General features: G+C 42.4%; 2 protein-coding genes across 4 annotated transcripts; one reads left to right on the plus strand and one right to left on the minus strand.

The window, feature by feature from the left end:
• Positions 1-3,740: 3,740 nt before the first annotated feature.
• LOC133017861 (tubulin beta-2A chain) lies at positions 3,741-7,561 on the plus strand. 3 transcript variants are annotated; one of them, XM_061084085.1, is made up of 5 exons: positions 3,741-3,797; positions 4,153-4,261; positions 4,532-4,540; positions 5,368-5,478; positions 6,477-7,561. In XM_061084085.1, the coding sequence occupies exons 1-5, from the start codon at positions 3,741-3,743 to the stop codon at positions 7,559-7,561; spliced, it is 1,371 nt and encodes a 456-aa protein (XP_060940068.1). The 3 variants fall into 3 exon arrangements, with proteins under 3 accessions (XP_060940068.1, XP_060940069.1, XP_060940070.1); XM_061084086.1 differs by lacking the exon at positions 4,532-4,540 and adding an exon at positions 4,661-4,669; XM_061084087.1 differs by lacking the exon at positions 4,532-4,540.
• Positions 7,562-11,258: 3,697 nt separating this feature from the next.
• dsg2l (desmoglein 2 like) lies at positions 11,259-21,370 on the minus strand. The gene is made up of 14 exons (XM_061083747.1): positions 21,198-21,370; positions 19,622-19,744; positions 18,608-18,763; positions 18,365-18,506; positions 18,109-18,272; positions 17,342-17,476; positions 17,058-17,243; positions 16,392-16,672; positions 16,113-16,255; positions 15,787-16,008; positions 15,062-15,292; positions 14,688-14,815; positions 13,958-14,281; positions 11,259-13,802 (listed from the first exon to the last, which is right to left on the minus strand). Exons 1-14 carry the CDS (start codon positions 21,249-21,251, stop codon positions 12,615-12,617), a joined length of 3,477 nt encoding a protein of 1,158 aa, XP_060939730.1. The 5' UTR covers positions 21,252-21,370; the 3' UTR covers positions 11,259-12,614.
• Positions 21,371-22,506: the final 1,136 nt, after the last annotated feature.

A 22,506-nucleotide genomic window follows, 5' to 3' on the forward strand; every position in this document is an offset into this window, starting at 1 on the left:
CACTAACCTTCAGTGTGTTTTCCAAATCATGTTCTGGCATCAACGTGTGTCCCTGTGTTCATACATTCACATGCAAGTTTACCTTAGCGATGCAATATTTCATACTTTTTAGGGGAAAACAGGTCAAACTCCTTATTTACAGATACAACTTTTCATGATTTTAAATCAAAAGATGTCCGTATGTGGACGGCGTTATATTTTCACTTTACTACACTACTTGTGTAACATAACAGGTGCGGTTACACACTTCATACACTGCAGGTTGTAAGGAGAAAGATGAGTGATCACGCATAGACCACTGTTTACAACAATCCTCATAATAATAATAATAATACACTGTACTGTAAAACCTTAGAGCCAACTCAATGATGTCGTGTCATTTCAAATGTGATCAACCTCTCACAGTGAATCATTTATCCGGAGAGTATTGGTGATTTATTAGAGAGTCATTCAGGAGTCAGTGACGGCACTGAACAGAAGATCTGTTATTGTCAGCTCGTTGCACACCTATAAAAACAAAAAAGGAACATTCAGGACCTTGACTGAAGTCAGATGTTCTCTTACAAAGGCTACGTATATATGTTTGGTATGTGACTGACTGGGTAAACCTGTCTGTGGTTGTTCTTTTAATAGATCATCAACTTCCATTCTGTGTGTCCAACGTACATGCTGCTAGGCCTCAAAGCACAAACACCCTGCAATCATGTGATCTTAAAAAGGGAAAAATGGAGCTGGATTTTGAATCAGTTGTTTAAATATGAATATTTGTGCGGCACAACCACTTGTGATCTACTTTGTGGGGTTTAACATGGATTTAATAAGAAACTCTTTCAGCAGAGAGCGGGTCAGAACATTACTTCCAAGTTCTCGTTGTCTGTGAGTGTCGTCCTCTCTGTCTCGTCGTGCGTATTGCAGATAATGAATTGTGTATCTCCCACACCCCGTCATGCACCACCAAGTGTAAAGACACGACACAGCACAACACAATTATCGGTCCTCTCTGAGGTCGGTTGCTTCCACGTTCACACAGCTCCCCTGCAGCTCTTCCACAGTGTTGATGGGAGTCTTTCCATCGGTCTTAGTAAGCATTTGGTTTGAGTTGACGTTTTTTTAAATGAAGGTAAAAATCTGTGAAAGCGTTCCAAACCAAGCACCAGCGATGGTGGGAAAGTTAAAATAAAGTCTTTGTAAATAGTGAATGTGTGGAAACAGCCAGGTATGATAGCATGAAAGCTCCTGGATCATGGATGGACTGATGAATTGTTTTGAACTTGGTGAAACAAAGTGTCAGAGACATGAAGTCCCCAGATTTCACATTTCAGGTTTTGCTTCTCTCAACCATGCGACTCCAAATCTCCTGATGGGAGATTTGAATGAATGTAAAAAAAATAAAAAAATAAACACACACACAAAAAATAACATGGATTGTACCATTTATAATTTCCAATTGTTTGGTTTCATTTTGTGTTTTGTTTTAACAGACATGATGCACTTGTATATAAGCCATACCGGTTGTTAAAATAAACCACTATTTATTGATCAACTGAACATCAGGGTCTGTCTTCCTTTATAAGCATTTTTTTTTTTCATGGATTTATTCAATGTTGATCCCAAGAAAAATAACCTTCAAATTTGTCCACGTTTGATTGTAGGCATGTTTCAAAGAGAGTACTTTTTAAAGAACTACAAAATAAAAGATCTCCCTGAAAGTTGAGGCGTATCTGTGTTCATTTGTGATGTTGTGATGTTATAAATTACAAATCTATGGGTTGTATCCATCACGTTAGCAGTGAGGCTGTACTTGGATAATGTTGGCATGCCAATATTATTTTGGTATTGGGTATAAACTACTGTTTATAGGTTCACAAACTTACTTTTGCATATTAGAATGCTGGCCCTAAACAGAAGGGCAGTGTTTTTCCAGTTGTAAATCTAGACTTATCCTCTCAGGATCTGCACAAACTGTTTTGTCATCCATCACATACTTACTGAGTGGTTTGTTGGCTCAATGTAGTGGACTGGGTGTCAGTTTGAAATTGTCTGTGGAACAAACCGATAACTCTGCCAGGTGGCTCCGATAGAGGACATGTCTGATAGAGGGCCCATGTCACAAAATAGTTATAAATAATAAAATAATTTGAGGTTTGTTATCCATGCACCATTTAGGCACATTTCCATTTCATGTTAGAGTTTATTTAATTCTATGTGCTGCAACGTCACAAATCCCCAAGGGGGCTTAAAGGGATAGTTCACCCCAAAACAAAAGATTTTCACCATCCGATTCAATGGTTGTTGTTTGTGGAACGTTAAAGGGATATTTCAGCCGAAAAGGAAAATCCACCCATTATCTACTCACCACTTTGCTGATGGAGGGCTGGGCGAAGTGACTGAGTCCACAAAACACTTGCAGGCAAATCCAATACAATTGAAGTAAATTCGACTCGAAATGGCCTAATTCACCCCGTGCTTTTAACGTGGCTCCAGAGGAGGAGAGCAGAGGACATTGTTTTGAGTTGAATTGGAATGTCCAGGCCTACTGACACCAGGATGACACCACAGGAGCAGGATGGCGTCATTTTATGTTTTCTCCTGTTTTCTTCTGTTTGATGACGTGACCACCAGTTACTTCAATTGTAATGGATTTGGCTGCGACGCTGTTAACCCATGAAACTCCAGAAGTGTTGTGTGGACTCAAACGCTTCACCCACCCCTCCATCGGTCTAGTGCTGAGTAGATAATGAGTGGGTTTTTTCCTTTTTGGCTGAACTATCTCTTTAACGATCCACAAACAACAACCATCGAATCGGATGAAGAAAACCTTCCATAAAAAAGCTTGAATCCAACTCACAGGTGGATTAACCTGGGCATGAGAGGAGGTGGACTAGTGGCAGAAACTTGGACTATGGGCAGAAAAGGTCTCTGGTTCGACTCTGGTTCGACTCCACGGAGAAACAACAAAAAGACGAACCTGGATTGATCTGTCCAAAAATCCAAGAGGATTCTCCCTACCCTGTCTAGTGCCCCTGAGCAAGGCACCTTACTCCCCCAACATCTGCTCCCCGGGCGCCGTACATGGCTGCTCACTGCTCTGTGTGTCTGGCACCAGATGGGTTAAAAGCAGAGGTTAAATTTCCCCTTGCATGAGTGTGCGTGTGCATGTCTGTGCATGTGTGTGGGATAATAAAATGTATCTTAAAATGTATCTTAATCTTAATACATTGTTGTTTGTATTTACATCTGCATGATGAGCTGTGTACAACATGGAAACTATAGTTTGGATTAAAATATCTCCTTTTTCATTATGCACCCAACGCCTCAGCCGTGACTTCATCAGTACACGTGGAACCTTCAGTGTTGCCCTGACAAACTTTTGCATTTCCTTCCATTCCAGAACAGACCAGAAGGGACAGAGTCCACCTACATGGAGCAGACTGGGGGGGGGGGGGGGCTGATTTCAGGAGGATGATGCAGCACCATCCTCTCCTCCACTGCATCAAACCTGCTGCGTTCCCATTGGCTGCCGGGGATACAGGAGGGGGTGGGGGTGGTGGGGATGGAGGGGATGCTGCGCCGGGCTTGTGACGTCATCTGACCAGCAGCACGTCCACGTCCACGATCGGATCAGCACCCGCCTCTGAGACAGAGGAGAGGTGAAGAGCTGGCTGGAGAGAACCACCGCAGAGAGAGAGAGAGAGAGAGAGAGGCTGAAGGACAAGGACCCGCATCACCCGCAGATCACCATGAGGGAGATCGTTCACATCCAGGCCGGCCAGTGCGGAAACCAGATCGGAGCTAAGGTACAAAATATCAATTAACTTCATCTGAAGGGAACAACTGAGTCATTTAAATGCGCAACGTCGCACTTGTTATTTCCCAGTGTTTGTTTTTCCTCCATGAAACATGTATAGAGTCGAATCGTTTGGATCTCCTGGATGAATCTATATATATATTTATTTGAAAAAAAGTTTGAGACAGCCCAAAAAATTGTGTATCTGTGTGAGACGTGTGGCTCAGTGGGGCCGGGCTTTGATGGCAGCTGCTGCGTGGTGTCGTGTTGTCGCCAAGCAAATGCGCAATAACGAAAAAAAAAAAAAGCAACAAAAAGGCCCAACTGACGCATTTGATCTGTTTCTCCTCTTTGTCTCCTCTTAGTTCTGGGAGGTGATAAGTGATGAGCACGGCATCGACCCAACCGGCTCCTACCAAGGTGACAGCGACCTGCAGCTGGAGAGGATCAATGTCTACTACAATGAGGCATCAGGTATAAAAAAGGAAAAAAAATATCACATTTTTAAAAGTTAGTTTGAAATAAATGCGACGTTTGGATCTAAAATATTTGACCACCTCACAAAGCTTTGTTAGCATAACTCATCATCCCTGCACGACCTTCCATCGTTACATCAGCTGCACAGGGGAAAGTAGGTCCCAGGGAAAAATTAGGACAGTGAACATGCTAAAATCTCTCTCTCTCCCTCTCTCTGTCTCCCTGTGTCTCTCGCCCTCCCTCTCCCTCTTGTCTCCCTCTTCATAGGGATTACAGGTATCTGCAGTCTCTCCACCTCTGTCACACCCTGGCTATCTGATTTTATTGCTATGCCATGTTGAAGGTCGCTCCAGATGCATTGTGTGTTGCAGTCGCTGCACATTCAAACAGTCGCAGGGAGCCGGGGTGAAAGAGGATATGAGGCCAAAAGCTGTAGCTCAGACAAGTCAGTGCAGATCTCTGTGAACCCAGGATTAGGATCAAACATGCATCATCTGCTTTGGCTTAAATAAAAAACAGAAAGCAGCTGCATAACCAACACAAACGGCCTAACTCTCTGCAGCGGCAGGCATTATTGATCCTTTGTTTCCATGCATGATGACATCAGTGTCACCTCCTGGGTTACAAATGAGCACCCCCACCCTTATCAATTTCTCCTTAAAATCAAAGTAGAAACATCTGTATGTTTTTACTACAGGCGAGGAGAGGATGATGAGAAAAGGAGAATAAAAAAGGCAGAGGCAGCTACAGGGGACAATGGAGTCTTGTTTGGATTCTGCAGAGCTCAGCACTTTGAAAGCCTTGCTGCTCCAGAATGAGCGGAGCAGCATGCTGCAGCAGATTGGGTCACAGTCCAGGGGGGGCGGAGCACAGTGTAGTGCAAGAAACTAACAATAGACGGCAGTTTGCAGTTTGCAGTTTTTAATTTTAATAATAGACAGACTAATTAATTCTTAACTGATTCAACGTGTGCAGTCAAGTTTTTATGAATTCCACACGAATGCTCATCATCTTGCACAATGAGACTGTGGTTATCTTACTCCACCCTTCCATCCATTACTTCTCCCCATCCCTCTATCCCTCTGATCTTTTGCCATCCAAAGGCAGCAAATATGTCCCGCGTGCCATCCTGGTGGATCTGGAGCCAGGGACCATGGACTCGGTTCGTTCCGGCCCGTTCGGACAGCTGTTCAGGCCCGACAACTTTGTCTTTGGTGAGTGGACGATGAACCAAAATGTCACCACTCATCCTGAAGCCATTTCACATCCAGAGACGTGCATGTGTGTATATGTCAGCAGCTGCTGTCATTTCCGATAGAGTCAGAGAGCGGTGCAGAGAGCTGCTTTTCCTCAGCAGTTCCTCAGCAATGTGCCAGTGGTGCGATGCTTTGTCCGTGTGCAGCCGTGTCAGACTGAGACAGGTCTCTTGGTGACTCAGCAAAAAAAAAAGATTGACTTGGAGAAACTGCTGCAGTGCTGATCACAAATGAGGAGGTGAAAAACTGCACCACATTCAGGCTGCTGGCGATTTCTCCTTTTCCTCAGAAGGAAGCAGAAAGAGCAGAGCTAGTTTGAACCTTTCTGATAATATACAAGCAATTAAAGACATGATTATGTGAGGATTCTTCAGTAATCTGTCTATTTTTCTTGACTTGTGTATTTATATTATCCAAAATGTTTCAAACAATGTTAAAACCAAGAGAAATGCTCAACTTTAATCAAGGTTTAATTTTGGTGGTCTATTTATTACATAAAATCTGCTTTAACAGTGGCTTAGTCTTCCTTTGCTATAACTTCACGCACAGTTCGCCAGTAAGCTCCTCCAACGTCAGGTAAATTTTCTTCTCCCTTTTGATGAAGACAACAACTCTCATGATCCCACCCTGTTTCATAACATCATCAAACTGGGTGTTTTGTTATTGTTCTGATTGAGAGAACCCTAACCTAAAGTTACATATTGTACGTTAAGGAATGCCATTTACTACGTGTTCATATCTATGTCTGTACCTAAATTCATGGTAATGGATACAATGTTAAGGTCAAGGTGGTTCTAGATCACCATAGGATCCATCCTCTGGGGACCATGTACACGTATTTCCATCAATAAACTCAACAGTCACAACTTATTAACCCTTTGTAAAGTATGCTAACCCTAACCCTTGTGCTATTTTTTTGTCCAACATGATTTGTCTTCAAACGTCCTAACCCACAGGTCAAAGTGGAGCAGGAAACAACTGGGCCAAGGGTCACTACACCGAGGGAGCTGAGCTGGTCGACTCCGTCCTGGACGTGGTGAGGAAGGAGGCGGAGAACTGCGACTGCCTGCAGGGCTTCCAGCTCACCCACTCTCTGGGTGGGGGTACAGGCTCGGGGATGGGCACGCTGCTCATCAGCAAGATCCGCGAGGAGTACCCCGACCGCATCATGAACACCTTCAGCGTCATGCCGTCCCCGAAGGTGTCCGACACCGTGGTGGAGCCCTACAACGCCACTCTGTCTGTCCACCAGCTCGTGGAGAACACGGACGAGACCTTCAGCATTGACAATGAGGCCCTGTACGATATTTGCTTCCGCACCCTGAAGCTGACAACACCTACCTACGGAGATCTCAACCATCTAGTGTCAGCCACCATGAGCGGCGTGACCACCTGCCTCCGCTTCCCCGGCCAACTTAACGCTGACCTCCGTAAGTTGGCTGTAAACATGGTACCCTTCCCTCGCCTGCACTTCTTCATGCCGGGCTTTGCGCCTCTCACAAGCCGGGGCAGTCAGCAGTATCGCGCCCTCTCTGTGCCGGAGCTCACGCAACAGATGTTCGACGCCAAGAACATGATGGCGGCCTGTGACCCTCGTCATGGACGCTACCTCACAGTGGCGGCCATCTTCCGCGGGCGCATGTCGATGAAGGAGGTGGACGAGCAAATGCTGAGCGTGCAAAACAAGAACAGCAGCTACTTTGTCGAGTGGATTCCGAACAACGTCAAGACCGCCGTCTGCGACATCCCACCCCGGGGTCTCAAGATGTCCGCCACCTTCATCGGTAACAGCACGGCCATTCAGGAGCTGTTCAGGAGGATCTCCGAGCAGTTCACGGCCATGTTCCGCCGCAAGGCCTTCCTCCACTGGTACACCGGAGAGGGCATGGATGAGATGGAGTTCACCGAGGCCGAAAGCAACATGAATGACCTGGTGTCGGAGTATCAGCAGTACCAGGACGCCACTGCAGACGAGACGGGCGAATATGAAGAAGATGAAATAGAGGATGAAGAGGAAGCCCCCCATGACGTTCGCCACTGATTATCCAAAACACTGACCTGACGTTCTGAGAGAACCACTCCCTTCAAATAGTAGCCGTTGTTGGACAGAGCAGTGACATCATGCGAAGCTCGCTATAGAGAGGTCGATGTTCAGAACATGATGAAATATAGCTGAAAACTATGCTGCATATAGATTATGGCTTTTACTGATGTTTAAACAAATGCAACTATATAGTTTGTGGTTTTCATGCTTTGCCAGAGTCAAAAGAAGAAGTACAGTCTTGTCCTCAATACAGTTTTGTAACATTTACTTCAACTTGCATTCACTGTCTCCAATAAAACATTCTGTCAATACGTCATGTCATGTTTTTATTTCATATGTTAAAACAAATCGTTACCTTATTATCTACATAGAGCCTAAACTAATTACATGGATGGATCTAATTATCAAAGTATTGATTGTGGGTTTAAAGCCTCCAATACTTAGGGTTAGGGTTAGGGTTAGGGTAGGGTTATCTTATGAACATCAGAACTTTATAGTGAATTTTGAGTAAATCCCACAAAAACTTTCCTGGTGCTGTGAATACAAAAATCCTATGCCTGTAAGATTTAAGAAACAATTTTCAAAAATTGTCATCAATAAAGGTTATGTTTTCATCTAGTGAGCAGGATTAAACAAAAACTACAGGACGGATTACCATTAAACCTGGTGGAGGGATAAAGTATAAATCAGGAGAAATCCAATTAATATTGCGGTTCTGGATATTTTCCTTTCACTTTCTAAAACGTTTTGTTTCTTCATTTTCATTGATTTGAATAATTAATCGGTCTCAGTGAAAAAAAGAATCCGTCATGTTTAGGGAACTGATGACACATAAGTGTGTGCAATTTGGTGCAGATCCCAATCATTTTTGGGGGAATCCTGTGAATTTAAATATGGTTTAAAAAAGGGGGACTATTTGGAAATAATTTCAAATTAGATCCGGCCTGAGAGCAACGCACTGGATACAAATTCAAAAAGTAGCAACTGAACAACACATGATTGTTGTCTTCCTTTTAATCAAAGAAGTGTGGTATGTACACACATATGTTTTATGATTTGTTTTTTTTCTTTGGACAAAAATCCCCTTTATTTTTGCCCCTTTGCAACACTGAAATCCAACCTCTACAATGTCGGGCAATATCTGAAGTTATGCAACCAGTATAATCAGATTATTTAGAATAATCTTTCTGGGTTTAAGTTTCATAAAAATGTTGAATACCATTGTGATCTACAGCTTTATTTTTCAGATAGGCATCAGCATGAGACACACCCAGGAAACCAGGGAGGAGTCCAACACCAGTAACAGCAAATAAATCTGTAAAATCTGCCAAGAAAGCAACTGAAGACCAAACAGCTATGAATCACTAACACAAAACTATGACAGTGACAGGATGAAACTTGCTTATACTGCGCTGGGGCCTCAGACATGAACTCACATCGCTGTTCACACAGAAACTGTCTATTGCTCTAATCCTCGAGGTTTATATATGTGAAATATTTTGAGCATCTTGCCACACCCTTGTCAGAGCTGTCAAGGCAAATACTTTCAATGTTAGAGGTTGTAAAAAACATCTGCTTTCACTGAAGTCCAATAAGAAAAATGGAAAAAAAAATGACTTTTCAAGGAATGTTCCCATAGAAAGACAAGATTAGTAGAATTAACAGAAAAATGCAGAAAGTCATTTTTTTGCAAGGTAAAACTGGATGTTATGAGTCCAAACTTTCATAGGACACAGATGAACCAACCTCGCTCGTATGTGTCAGGACTGAAGAGAGACTGATTTATGTAGCTGCTCAATTGAAGAAAATATACATACTGCCAGAACTGGAATTTCAAAATCGAACTAAATCATACTTCTAGGTAAATAAAGTTAGCAGATAGAAAGGTCACATAAAGTCACAAACCATGTGCTCAGGAGCATCAGAACATTAGTTGTCTAGACAGTTACTCTTCATCTTTATGGCACTGGTTCTCAGTTTATTCTTGATTCATGACCAAGTTTTCTCAATTCAAGGTAAAGCTCAGTCTTTTTTACCTCTGCCAAGCAGGATTACACAGAAGCTACCGAACGGATTCTTACGAATCTTGGTCAGACGATGTGTATGGGTCAGGAGAGAACCCATTAAATAGCTATACATTTTAATTTGTTTAACATTGGGGGGGGGGGGGGGGGGCGCATGCATGTTTATGACACTGATATCTATGAGAGTGTGTCATTTGCTGCAAATCCAGTGAGATCAGGATCTATTGAGTTTAAATAGGGTTTCGGAAAGGGAGTGTTGGGCCTTAGCAGAGGATTGAACTCTATTGACTGCACCTTCTAATTAAATGACACTCAATAAAAGCCGACAAACACACCTTCATGACAGCAAGTTAAAATAAAGGTTAAATACTACGCATATGAGAACAATGATTCACTCCCTGGTTTTTGAAGCTGGAGGGAGATTTTGTTACCTCCAAAAAAGACATGGGAAAGAAAGAACCCACAGAAGTTTGGCACAGGTACATACAAAGGAGCAATCACTTTCATTAACATTAGACGATATTAAGTGCCATTGCGTTATGTAATGCAACAGTAAAAACTGGTGAAGCCCCAAGCCTTTTTTAAAGAGCTTCACATAAACTAAACCTCTGTCTATCTGACACCATACCTCCACCTGATGATCACATGACCTAAGTATGAAAGCTGAGATGGGGGTGGAACATTCTCAAGCTTCTGACTCTTGCAGGCAACATGGCAACGTTGCATTCAAGAACCTGTTGTATTGGTTTCATTCCCGAAGGCAAAGAAAATTAAAAGATAGGATAAGATCGATAGACCAGCCACCTCATGTCTAAAACCACAAATAAGAATTCCTGCTTTGCTCTAGTAAATGATTCTCCGCTCTCATCCAGGAGGGAAACCTGAATTTCTACTTCCTTTGTTTACGTAAAGCATGATTGAATCTGCAACAAAGAAAGCGGTTGTTGCAAAGGACAGAGCAGACTGTGTCTGACATTTGAACCTCACTGACCGAATCCCTTCTTTAAATGACAGAAAACTGGCTTCGGGTCAGAGTCAGGAATGGACCTTTAACGCTGCCGGCCCAACAGGGACAGGTATGGTGATGAGGTATGTAACACAACAAGCCAATAGAGAGAAAGCACCTCTCTGCACCTGACTCGCAGTGACAACAAATACAGAGCGGTGGACGACTGAAGACAGTGAAGACACCATATGGAGTTTTATCCTTCTCATGAATTTTATCAGCTGATCACCTTTTTATATATATACCATTTTTATATTCATATCATATTGTAAACTATTGTGAATTTATATCTAGCTAACTACATTGATATTAAACCAATTTATTTATATGTGCATGTGTGTATAGTGCATACTATTTTTACTCATATTCATGTACCATACCAGCCAATAGACTTACAAGTCTGTATATGCATATGTATGTATATTTCATTGTCTCTTTATACATAATGCACAAATATAGTTATGTTATCATCCTGTGCCCCTGCACTTCACTGAAGTACTACAATTTTATTTCACAGTTTATTTTATTGTACAGTTTTACATGTTCTCTTTCACCTCATTCTGACAATTGAATTTCCCCATTGTGGGGTCAATACAATTTGACTTGCTATTTAATTTGTTGAATGTCAAAAAGGTATTTAGGAAATCAGGAACAGATGGGCCAGTTTCTTTCAATTAGATTTTATTACGTTATGACGTGCAACACTTTTAAAATGAAAACATCCTAACTATAATACATTTTTAGTACTATGCTGTTCTAGAGCAACATCTGCTGTATTCATGCAGTTCACTAGGAAAATATAAACTTGATCAAAAACAAATTTTAGTGCTTGACACTTCCCATCCACAAAGCCAAATGATGTTACCTTAACACACAATAAAACTAAAACAATACAAAAAGTATGTCACAATATACATTTTTATAAACAAAATTAACAGGCTTGGATAATTTTAAAGTTCCTCGAGAACCCACATTATTCTGTAGAAAATAGAGAGTGCAACAATAAAAATGACGATTTCTGTCGAGTACGCTGCATAGCAATAAAAACATCCTGATAAAAACATTCGGACAATCGGGCTTTGATTCAGCTGCAGACGGTGCTTTTATCAGTTTTACAGTACTCCCAGGAATTCCCACCCAGGTCTTAGTTACAGTATAACTAAGTCAAACAATCCAAAGGTCAGCAGAGCAGCTAAAGGCAAGGCTACAGCTAAAACATTACAAAAAACAAATACACCACACAAAAATATACAACACTTGCAGCAGTGGGTTGCAGCAGTATACTATTTACACAAGTTTTTTTGTCCAATTGACTTAATCAAACATACTTAATTTATAGTAATCATTTTCCATTCCTTTATATGTTGTTGGAAGGTCCAGAAAGGAGAACACGAGTTCCATCGCCTGTTTACAGATTCAAAAAACGTTTTCTATGCCCTGGGAGACGTACTGTGGCCATCTTTTACATTCTCCACTTCTTCCAGTTTTCTCTTTAGTTGGGCGATTTAGCCGGAGATTTGCAGATTGATGAGAGAATATGCAGTGTTTGTCTGACGGCTTTAGTTTAGTTTACTTTGGCCGCTCCCACACTGAAAGCCTTGCTAGTGTAATTAAAGTAAATACAGTGATTTAATGTCTGTCATTTTGTGCCTGCACTGACTAGTCCTAGATATTCTGTTCCCCCTCATGTCATGTAAATGCCTCTTATAACCTGTTGTTTTCTCCCAGTTCTGCTATAAACCTTACACCAACACTGTATGAATTGTGTAATTGTATGGCCATGACAGACAAGTAGTAAATAACACACCCTATGTGTTCACTAAGTGCAGTAGTGTAGAGGACATACAGTGCTGTACTTTAGGTAAAGCAGACTTAACTATTCATTAACCAGTTTAACCAGATTTAACAAGTAATTAATCTGTATTACCAGAGGTTTGTTTAGTATATTTTAACAAACTGAAATAAGTTTCAGTAGATTAAGAAGTATGACATTTGTGGATATGCTAAGCAAATGTTTGCTTTAAGCTCTTGTATTAGATTCAACATTTCTTTCTGTGACAGTGACTTTCTTATGTTGCACAACCTGTTTCTTGCTCCCTTGAAACTTGGGTGTGGCCATAGAAACTTGGGTGTGACCAGAGAAATCCTCATTTAATCCTGTAGAGCCGACGGAACCCATCGTAAAACTCGGAGCCCTCATCTCATAGCCCTGACCTCTGACCTCCAAGCCCTGCGCTGTGGAACCCGGTCCCATCTGAATAAATCCCTGCGAAAATTGTCCACCTTGCTGTCCAGCGGTGGACCCGTTCTCCACCAGCATCACCTTCCTGGACCTGGAGAGGGTCCCCTGCGAAAAGCCTTGTGCCACCTGCCCCATGCCTCCATCTACTCCTACCTGCCTGTCTACAAGGACCATACCCTGAGAACCTTGGAGACCACCAACCTGCATTTGCCCCATCCCTCCATTTACTCCTACCTGCCTGTCAACGAGGACCATACCCTGAGAACCTTGGAGACCACCAACCTGCATCTGCCCCATCCCTCCATTTACTCCTACCTGCCTGTCTACGAGGACCATACCCTGAGAACCTTGGAGACCACCAACCTGCATCAGCCCCTGACTCATCCCAAGTTGAGTCATTTGACCCATTGCCTGCTGCTGGACGCCCCCTGCCACAAGCATCATCTGGGGCTGGGACTCGACTACGTACATGGGCTGAGCAGCATAGTACATAGAGGGCTGCTGTATGAGCATGGTCTGACTGGGAATCATTATATTTTCCTGGACTTGCACCGTAGGAACCTGGGCTCTCTCAGTAATTCGCTCCTCCTGGATGATCGTGGAGGATCCGGTTGCTACATTGGAGGTGTCCACAGTGTTGATATGGACACGGTCCCTGTCCCTGACTGATTCTGTGTGAGTCTCGATGTGCGTGTGGGAAGAGGTGGAGGGCCTGACTGGAGACACCGGTCTTGGTAGGGAGCTGGAAACAACTGTATTCGCCGAATGGGTCACGATGGTCGATCCTTGACAAATCTCTGCCAGGGTTTTGAATTTAGACCCCAGGTCATCGAGGAAGGCGAGATCATTATCGTTCTCGAGAAGACTGCAGCAACCTACAGAACCCGCCAGAGACTCCTTACCCTCATAGTCATAGACCAGCAGTCCATCCTTCTGCTGGGACTCTTGAGTGGCATGGTTTGATTTCTGCAAACAGAACGGGCATATGTGAATTGGACTTGAATAACAAACTTCTAGCATAATGAAGAAATACATATCATCATCCAATTTACAAATTCGACCCTATCTCAATGAATAATACAACCACTAAACGTCAATCAATTAAATGTAAATGTACTCACATTGGTAAAGTACTCTTGCAGGAAGTGTTCAGACAGAGCCATCCCATCAAAGGCTCCACCTCCGTATCCAGAGGACTCCGCCCCCATCCCTGCACCTAGATGTTGTGCCTCCTGCCCGGCAATGTATTTGTAACTGTTGTACCTGCGCAACTCTTCTGTTGTCAATGTATTCATGCCACCGCCATATCCTGCTCCTCCAACCAGTAGTCCAGATTCATTGACATTTGTCAGGTATCCGCCTGCCTCATAGTGGTTGACGTTCTTGAGGTGCATGGTCCCGCCGCCACTGTCGACTTCTATCGGGACACGTAGAAGAGGAACCTCCTGGAAGAACGATGTGAGATTCCATCAGAGATTCAGCGTTTCATAGAAGACCAGTGCAGCGCCTGTTCTAAACCCGCCTGTTTGCTTGACCTGTGGTAACACTGGCTGCAGTTTTCTTTCTGAAACTGTCAAACTGATCGGCTGCTGGAATCAATCGCCAGAACACTGAAGCCGTGCCAACGCTGCTGCACACAGCTGTTAACCGGTATACTCAAAGATCGGTGAAGCTCGACTTCAGTAAGCTGAACCCTGAACTGGAGACTGTTGTCATGAAGTCACATGTGAAGCCGATAAGATAACGGTTCTTGAGATGCGAGTTGCACATACATATTTCTGGAATTATTAGATAGATACATGTTTTCTGAGCTGAAATATATCAAAACATTCAATAAAATGGTCAAAGTACCTTGTCTTCTCCCTGTCCCTCAGTGTGAAATGCCATCAGCTGCGGTTTGTTGTCATATGGAATTGCCTTGAAATCTCCACTGAGTGGAGCACCGCCACACAGGCAGAACAAAAGCAGAAGCGGCAACACTGAAAACATAAACAACACAACAGAATAAACGGTTAGGACAGTACACAGATCCCATCTAAAAAAACAATCACTCTCATTCTAGAATAGATGCTGGAGCCATTTGTATCTCGCTCACTCTGACAGCAAATCTCCCTCAACATGCCAAGACACGTCAGGTGAAACAAACTTGTACTGGAAGGCTGCGGTTTGTGATCAAAGTGCACAACCAGAAAAAAAGTAGAAAGAGGACTAGTGACTTGACTCACGCAGCAGCAGCAGCAGTCCCAGGAGCAGAAGCAGGATCCCTCCAGCTCCTAAACCTATTTTCTTCTCCTTGAGTGGAGCGCACACTTTGGTGACCTCCTCGCACGTACACACGGTTACATCTATCGTCTGAACCTCATCACACGATTTCCCCTGCTGGTCCTTGACCTCCACGGCCACTTGGTAGACGCCTGGCCACAATTCGGCGTTGTCTCTGAGAATTGCAGTGGTAGCTGGAAAAGGATTGAGACCATATTTATTTTATAGATAAGTTTGTCATTCTTTACTCAGACATTACGAACGCGGGCTGGACACCTTTCATGACAGACTCAGCTTTGCAGGAAAGGTGTGGCAGATGGTTACTAGAATTTCTGTGATCTGAGTCTCCCAGTAATCCATGCCAGAAATAAAAAATCCTCAGTGCAGTGTGCGTGGAAAAGCCAAATGGAGTGTGGTGTATTAGAAAGTATTTCCAGATAAAATATAAAACAAACTGTTTTAAAACAAACTGACATAAAGACATAAACAACCGGAGTCTAGATAAGTACAGGGAACCACTGATGAACAACAAAAACAATGTCAACATTTGTAAATAACCTGCAACGACCAAAATAAACAGTAAAGACTAGAGCTGAATGCAGAATTTGTTCATAAACACAAAGCCCATTTAAACAGGGATTTGCTGACACTTGAATGAGCACCAACTTCCCTCTTCTCATGCTCTCACCATTAAAATGCTCCACTGTCCATTTCTGACGTATCTCCTCCCCAATCACAGTGAACTCGAACGGCGCTGAATTGGGGAAATCGTCCTCGTCCACGGCTGTGGCGTAGATGACGTTCTCCTCGAGGCACAAGGTCTGAGCTGTTGTCGTCAGTTTTGGGCAGTGGTCATTGAAGTCCTCCACCTGAATGGCTATGGTGCCTGTGGCTGTTTTGGAGGGATTATCTGGAAGAAAGGGATAAGAGAAAGCGATATTAGTGTCAACCCTTCCGATCACCATATGTCATACGTGCATGTGGGAATAATAACGACAAATTTACAGAACTAACCGTCGGATATACATATTATTTCAGCATAATATGTTCCATTGACCAAGAATTTGGACTCTCTGTCAGGTAGTTTATTCAGCCTGATTTCTGCTGTCTCTGGATCAACGATCAACCAGTTGCCTTCATCGCGGACTTTTGCATATCTGAAAGTGTACAAACACACATAAATCCAGAGACACAGAGAGAGACATACTGTAAATGCACTGTTGGGTTGCATATACGCACTGATTCATATAGAAAGTACATACGCAACTTTCTTTCACTACTGTGAGGTTGTACCTGACGTTGGTGGCTTGCATCAGTGAGTCACTGTCGATAGCGGCGTACTTGGTGAAGACTTTTTTGAGGTCGATGGAGGATTGGTCCTCAGAGATGGTCACCACTTTCACACCTGGCTGAAAACGGGGCCCTTCTTTTTGATTGACCACATTGATTTTCACAGGGTAGGATTTGGAGGTGGCGGATGAACTGGATGATGAGCTACTACCAAAATTGTACGCCGCTTTGTTGGCGACGGACACACCCAAGTTGAGGGCCTTTAGTTCCTCATAGTCCAGCGCCTGTAGAAACAAGGAGAATGCACATGATCACATAAGCTGCAATAAAACAAGTTACTCGGTTGACGGAGACACGCTCCTCATTATAACTGTATATAGTGATATCCCCATATTTGTTGGCAGAATTATGCCGAATTTTGTGTGTATTTTTAAAAAAATTGGAAATATTTAGCAGCTTCGTATCGATGAGTGTGTGCAATATCATAGTAATAAAATCTGGATCAGCGGGATTTAAATGTGTCTTTCCAGAAGTTTAGGCTGCTGTATAATCATGAATAGATAGAGGAACCTGTCACTACCACCAATGTGTGGCCTTTTTTTTAATTTAAAGGGACTGTTGGACCTTGGCGGAGGTGTTTGCTCTACTGAGTGCGATTCTAGTTTTTACCTTGTTAACCATGATGACTCCCTCGTTGGTCTTGGCATCAGTATGGATACTGAAATAGCCTCCCTCGTTCCCTGAATCGATTGCATAGACAGCTTCCCAGTTTTCAGTGTTCATCATATCCATGTCCATGGATGAAATCCTCATCACCTCCGTGTTGATGGTGTTCTCCATCACGCTCCCTTCGTACTGAAAAATAAAATCCAAATCAACCGTTACTGTCAAGCGCAGACAAGTATAAAGTGAAAAACTGATCAGAGGTGTGGAAAATATGCTGTCGCACCCACCATTTCTTTCTCCAAGTATGGCACATTGTCATTTATGTCCAGAATTTTTATGTTAACTACTCCGGATCCTGAGTTTCCTCCTGACGGTGCATTCATGTCAGAGACTTTGACGCCCAAGCTGTAGGCATCTTTGAGCTGAAAGAAAAATCAGAGACAAAACTTGTTGATGAACATGAAAATTATTCTGTCTCAATATTTGGTTAAATATTGTAAATATAATTGACTGTGATCCAACAGGGAATTTTGTTTATGGAGGAAAAATATATAATTTGTATTTCGTGTGATGATGCTAATTAACTGCAGCCATGCATATAAAGGTCACACATGGGCCATGGGTCTGATTCAGCCAAATAAGAGCTACTGGAAGAATATATGTATTTATGGTGTAAAATCCCTCATGTGAGAATCCGCCAGAAAAAGGTCTGCATAATTCAGTCAGAGAGCATGTTGAGTTGCGTTTCTAGAACGGGAAAAATGCAAAGCTGAACAGAACAAAATAAAACGAATACAAATATCTCAGGATGAAAGAGAGGAGCCATAGACGCCGACCAAGATGTCAATGACATTTGCGAGCTTTTTGTGAGAGGAACTGTCGAAGTTCTGTAAAAAATAAAAACCTGTCACTTCAGCAGCTGAATGTATACTTCATGTCCTGCCTCCTGCATACTCTGCATTTTCCATGTTTTTTCTTCATGTGTGAAATGACTCGTGGTGATATGAGCTGTGAGCTGTCACAATCGAGCTGAGAGGTCAGTGAAGTGCCTCACCTCTCTATCCAGATCGGTCCGTCGCACCATGATGTCTCCAGTTTGAGAGTTGATGGAGAACATGCCGTCCGTGTTAGTCTCCTCGACAAGGCTGTAGAAGAGTTTGGTGTGGAGTGTGCCCGCTTCATCTCCATCAGTAGCAATCACTCTCATGACAACAGTACCTAGAGATGCCAGAAATAATGCAGAGGATTGAGTATAGATAAAAATACCTTTGCTTTTCAGAACCATCTCACTGTGGAGCGTCTTTACATACCTGCGGCACTGGATTCGTTGACCGATCCGACCTGCTCAACCTTAACGACTGGACTGCAGTCATTCTCATCCACAACAGCGATAGTAATATTGATATCGATCTCAGCGGGTTCACCGTTTTTGAATCTGCCCTCACCTTGTAACTACAACAAAAGAAACCACAATTATTATACTGTGTACTCACTGTACACCTTGAGCTGTTAGTGCATTATACGATACAAACGGGATTTGTGAGAGCACTCACATGATAGATGGCGATTTCCTCTCGGTCCAGAATGGAATGGACTTTAATAAAACCAGTATTACGGTCGACAGAAAATCTTCCCATAGGCGGTTGGTCGACACCAGGTCCTTTTAAGAAATAAAATATCGTCCTGTTGTATTCTTTATCCGAGCGAATCTGAAAAACAAATACAGAAACATAATGAATCCACACGATCTGGACAAAAATTCAAAGACAGTTTATTATTAGGTTATATTTTTGATGCCGTTGGTTTGTCAGCAGGAATACACAAGAACTACTGAACCGACTTCACTGACATTTTGTGGAAGGGTGTGGCATGACCTAAAAATATCTATGATATCTTTATTTATGTAGCTCTTCACGCAACATTGTTACGAAGTGCTTCATGAATAAAAATACATAAATACACCCACTACATTTTGGTGCGGATCTGGAAAAACAGGCAGATCCAGGAAGTTCAAAGATTGTGAAAGACATTTTCTTTAACAAGTAGAGATAGGGTGTTAGCCTTGGCAGATATAGTCCCCAAACATACTTTACTGTAAGTTTTAATTGTAAAATAAAAATAAATTGTCTACATGTATGCGACTTAATTTCAAATTATTGTCATTTGGACGGTGAAGCATGAGAAAAAATGCTGTTTGTTTGTAGTTATCTAAAGTCTGGGATTCAAAGTGTTTTCGCTCGGATGAGAGCAACCACGAACAAATCATTACGATCTGTTGGCAACAAACATAACTTAATTAAATCCATCAATTACAGCATCCGATCCTAAAACCTGAAGTTATATCCAGCTGAGATATAAGATCAAAACAAACAGAGGTGTGTGTGTGTGAACATCTGAACAAAGATCAGGACCTGTTCTCACACAAACTCAGGCTTTCAGAAATCAAACAAAAAATATCCTACACGATTACCCACATTAAATACACAAGATGTGTGTCTATGAATGTTGAGTTGAATCTGTTATTATCTGTTTTTGAATGATTGTAAAAGAGGAAGTTGGCTACACACTTTGGCGATAAACGCATTGCCGGTGTAGTCGTGGTTTTCCTTCAGCTTTCTGGGGGCGACGACCCATTCTCTTCTCTTTCTTTGTAACCGGGGTCCATTTCCTTCTGCTGCCCCAGGATCCAGCTGCAGGTAAACAAAGAGGAAGGAAAAGGTTTCGCTGTTATTAATGTGTAATGATACTAATTCATGTGACACATTGTTGAGTCACACACGTATGGCATATGTTACCTCCGCCAAGGCATTTGTTTGCCTGTCTGGCTGTTAGCAGTGTTACACAACAACGCCTGGAATGTTTTTGGAAGAATGTGGTGTGGGTCACAGAGGAACTACTTCAATGTTAGAGCAGTGTCAGCAATTTTCTGTTCACATATTCGCTCTCTGGTATTTGCATTTGTATTAAGAAGGAGGAACTTAAAATCTGTATTACATTTCCCGGGAAAAAAATGTGTGAATCTAAATGGTAAACAAATGATATTTATGAGTGTGTGAAATTTAGTGCGGCTTGATTGAACTGAACTAAACTATTGGGCCTTGAGAAAGGTGTGTCCTCTACTGAGTGCCAACATACACAGATAGATAGACAGATAGATAGATAGATAGATAGATAGATAGATAGATAGATAGATAGATAGATAGATAGATAGATAGATAGATAGATAGATAGATAGATAGATAGATAGATAGATAGATAGATAGATAGATAGATAGATAGATAGATACACAGATAGACAGACAGACAGATACACAGACAGACAGACAGACAGACAGACAGATACACAGATAGACAGACAAACAGACAAACAGACAAACATATAGACAGACAGACAGACAGACAGACAGACAGACAGACAGACAGACAGACAGACAGACAGACAGACAGACAGACAGACAGACAGACAGACAGACAGACAGACAGACAGACAGACAGACAGACAGACAGACAGACAGACAGACAGACAGACAGACAGACAGACAGACAGACAGACAGACAGACAGACAGACAGACAGACGGATAAAGAGATAGACAGATAGATCTCAAGCACACACTGTGGTTTTAGATTTTTTTTTTCCTTATATGTTACAAACAACAAAATAATTATTTTACTTCCGACGAAAAAAACACTTTTAATTAAGAGATAAATAAATGAACAGTCGCCATTCCTCTCATTTAAATTGCATTTTGAATGTGAACATTCTTTTCATCAATATTTAATCACCACCATATTAAAAATACATCGCAATTATCTGGAAGCTGTAAACTTCCTCCATAACCTGAGATCAACTTTTAGACACTTCTGAGTGTTGGACTCGACCATGGCTACGTGGCTGGACTATTTCTTTTATTCAAGCTGTGTAAAGAGGAAATAAAGGCAGATCTGTGCCCCCCCCTCCACCGCACAATTGACAGTAAACATGGAGGCTGCGCATTAACTTTCTTCTCTCGCTGCCAGTAAACCCGATGGTTTGGTTTCGGCTGCACAGGCCGTGTGAGGTCACAGGAGCCACACCTGCGTTTTACTCTTATTCTAAACCGATCATGAACATATGTGTAACATTAGCGGGTCCGCGGACTCACCGTCAAGAAGAACAGCAGCAGGGTCAAAGCGCAGCACCTCAGCAGCGGAGCCATCGACTTGTTGGACAAATGGAGACTTGTTGAATCCGAACCCACTCCTATTCACTGTCGGTGTGTGTCTCTCTCTCCCTCTCTCTCTTTGTGTGTGTGTGTGTGTGTGTATTGTTGCCTCAGTGCAGCCTTCGACCCGGGCGCAGTGCAGGAAGAGGTGTAACAGAGCAGGCGGCTCCTCCCTGGGTTTGATTGCTCACAGGCTCCTGCTGATAACAGGAGGAGGAGGAGGAGAATGAGGAGGAGGAGGAGGAAGAAGAGGAGGGAGGTGGTTGTTGTGTCGACTTTTGCATAGTTGTGATGTTTGTGCAGTCTATTGTCTACAGCCGGGGCGAAAGAAAGGGAGGCTAAACTGAAGAGGAAATCCAACCGGCATGCTTTTTAAATTACTGTCAAATATTATGATTCTGTTATGAATTATTTTTGATAAAAATCTATCTATCTATCTATCTATCTATCTATCTATCTATCTATCTATCTATCTATCTATCTATCTATCTATCTATCTATCTATCTATCTATCTATCTATCTATCTATCTATCTATCTATCTATCTATCTATCTATCTAAAACAAGCAGCAAGAACAGACAGAAAGTACATTCTGAAGTACTCCTAACAGTATAAATAAAGTATTTGAAAGAAGGTCAAACAGGGAGCCAGTGTAACGTGGCTGAAACAGGTGTTATAACCAGGTGGTTGAACCTTTTAGTTCCAAAAACAAGAAGATATTATTTGGATTTTTGATACATGGGATTTAATCCACCATGTATGATTGTAATGTTGAGTCCCTTGCATCGGAGTCCCCTTGCGAAGCAGCTCTCTCACTCGTCTGCAAAACTTCTCCTTCACCTGTGAAATTCCCAAAGTACACCTCAGTTTCTGTGTTCGCCACTTTGAAACATTCAGCTGCACACTGGACTGGAGTGTTTGCATACACACACAGTGTGTGAGGACATTTTGGAAAGGGAGGACATGTTTACCAGTTCTCACTTTTTTTCAAATGTCTGTTTGAGGGTTGGACCAGGATCAGAATTAGGTTTAGGTTATGCTAACGTATGATTAGGGTCTTGAGGGTTAAGACTTAGGTTAGGGTTAGACACTAAGTTGTGACAGTTGAGGTTATGGTGAGTGGCTCTGGAATGCACTGGGTGTGTGTCTCTGTTGAATGCGGGCGATTCGGAGTTCATTTTAGAGATACACAGAAGGAAATAAACGGGATAAGATAAAGTTGCATGTTTGGGCACAATGGCCTGGAGT

The sequence above is a fragment of the Limanda limanda genome, chromosome 13, assembly GCF_963576545.1.
Source record: "Limanda limanda chromosome 13, fLimLim1.1, whole genome shotgun sequence".
NCBI classification, from domain to species: domain Eukaryota; kingdom Metazoa; phylum Chordata; class Actinopteri; order Pleuronectiformes; family Pleuronectidae; genus Limanda; species Limanda limanda.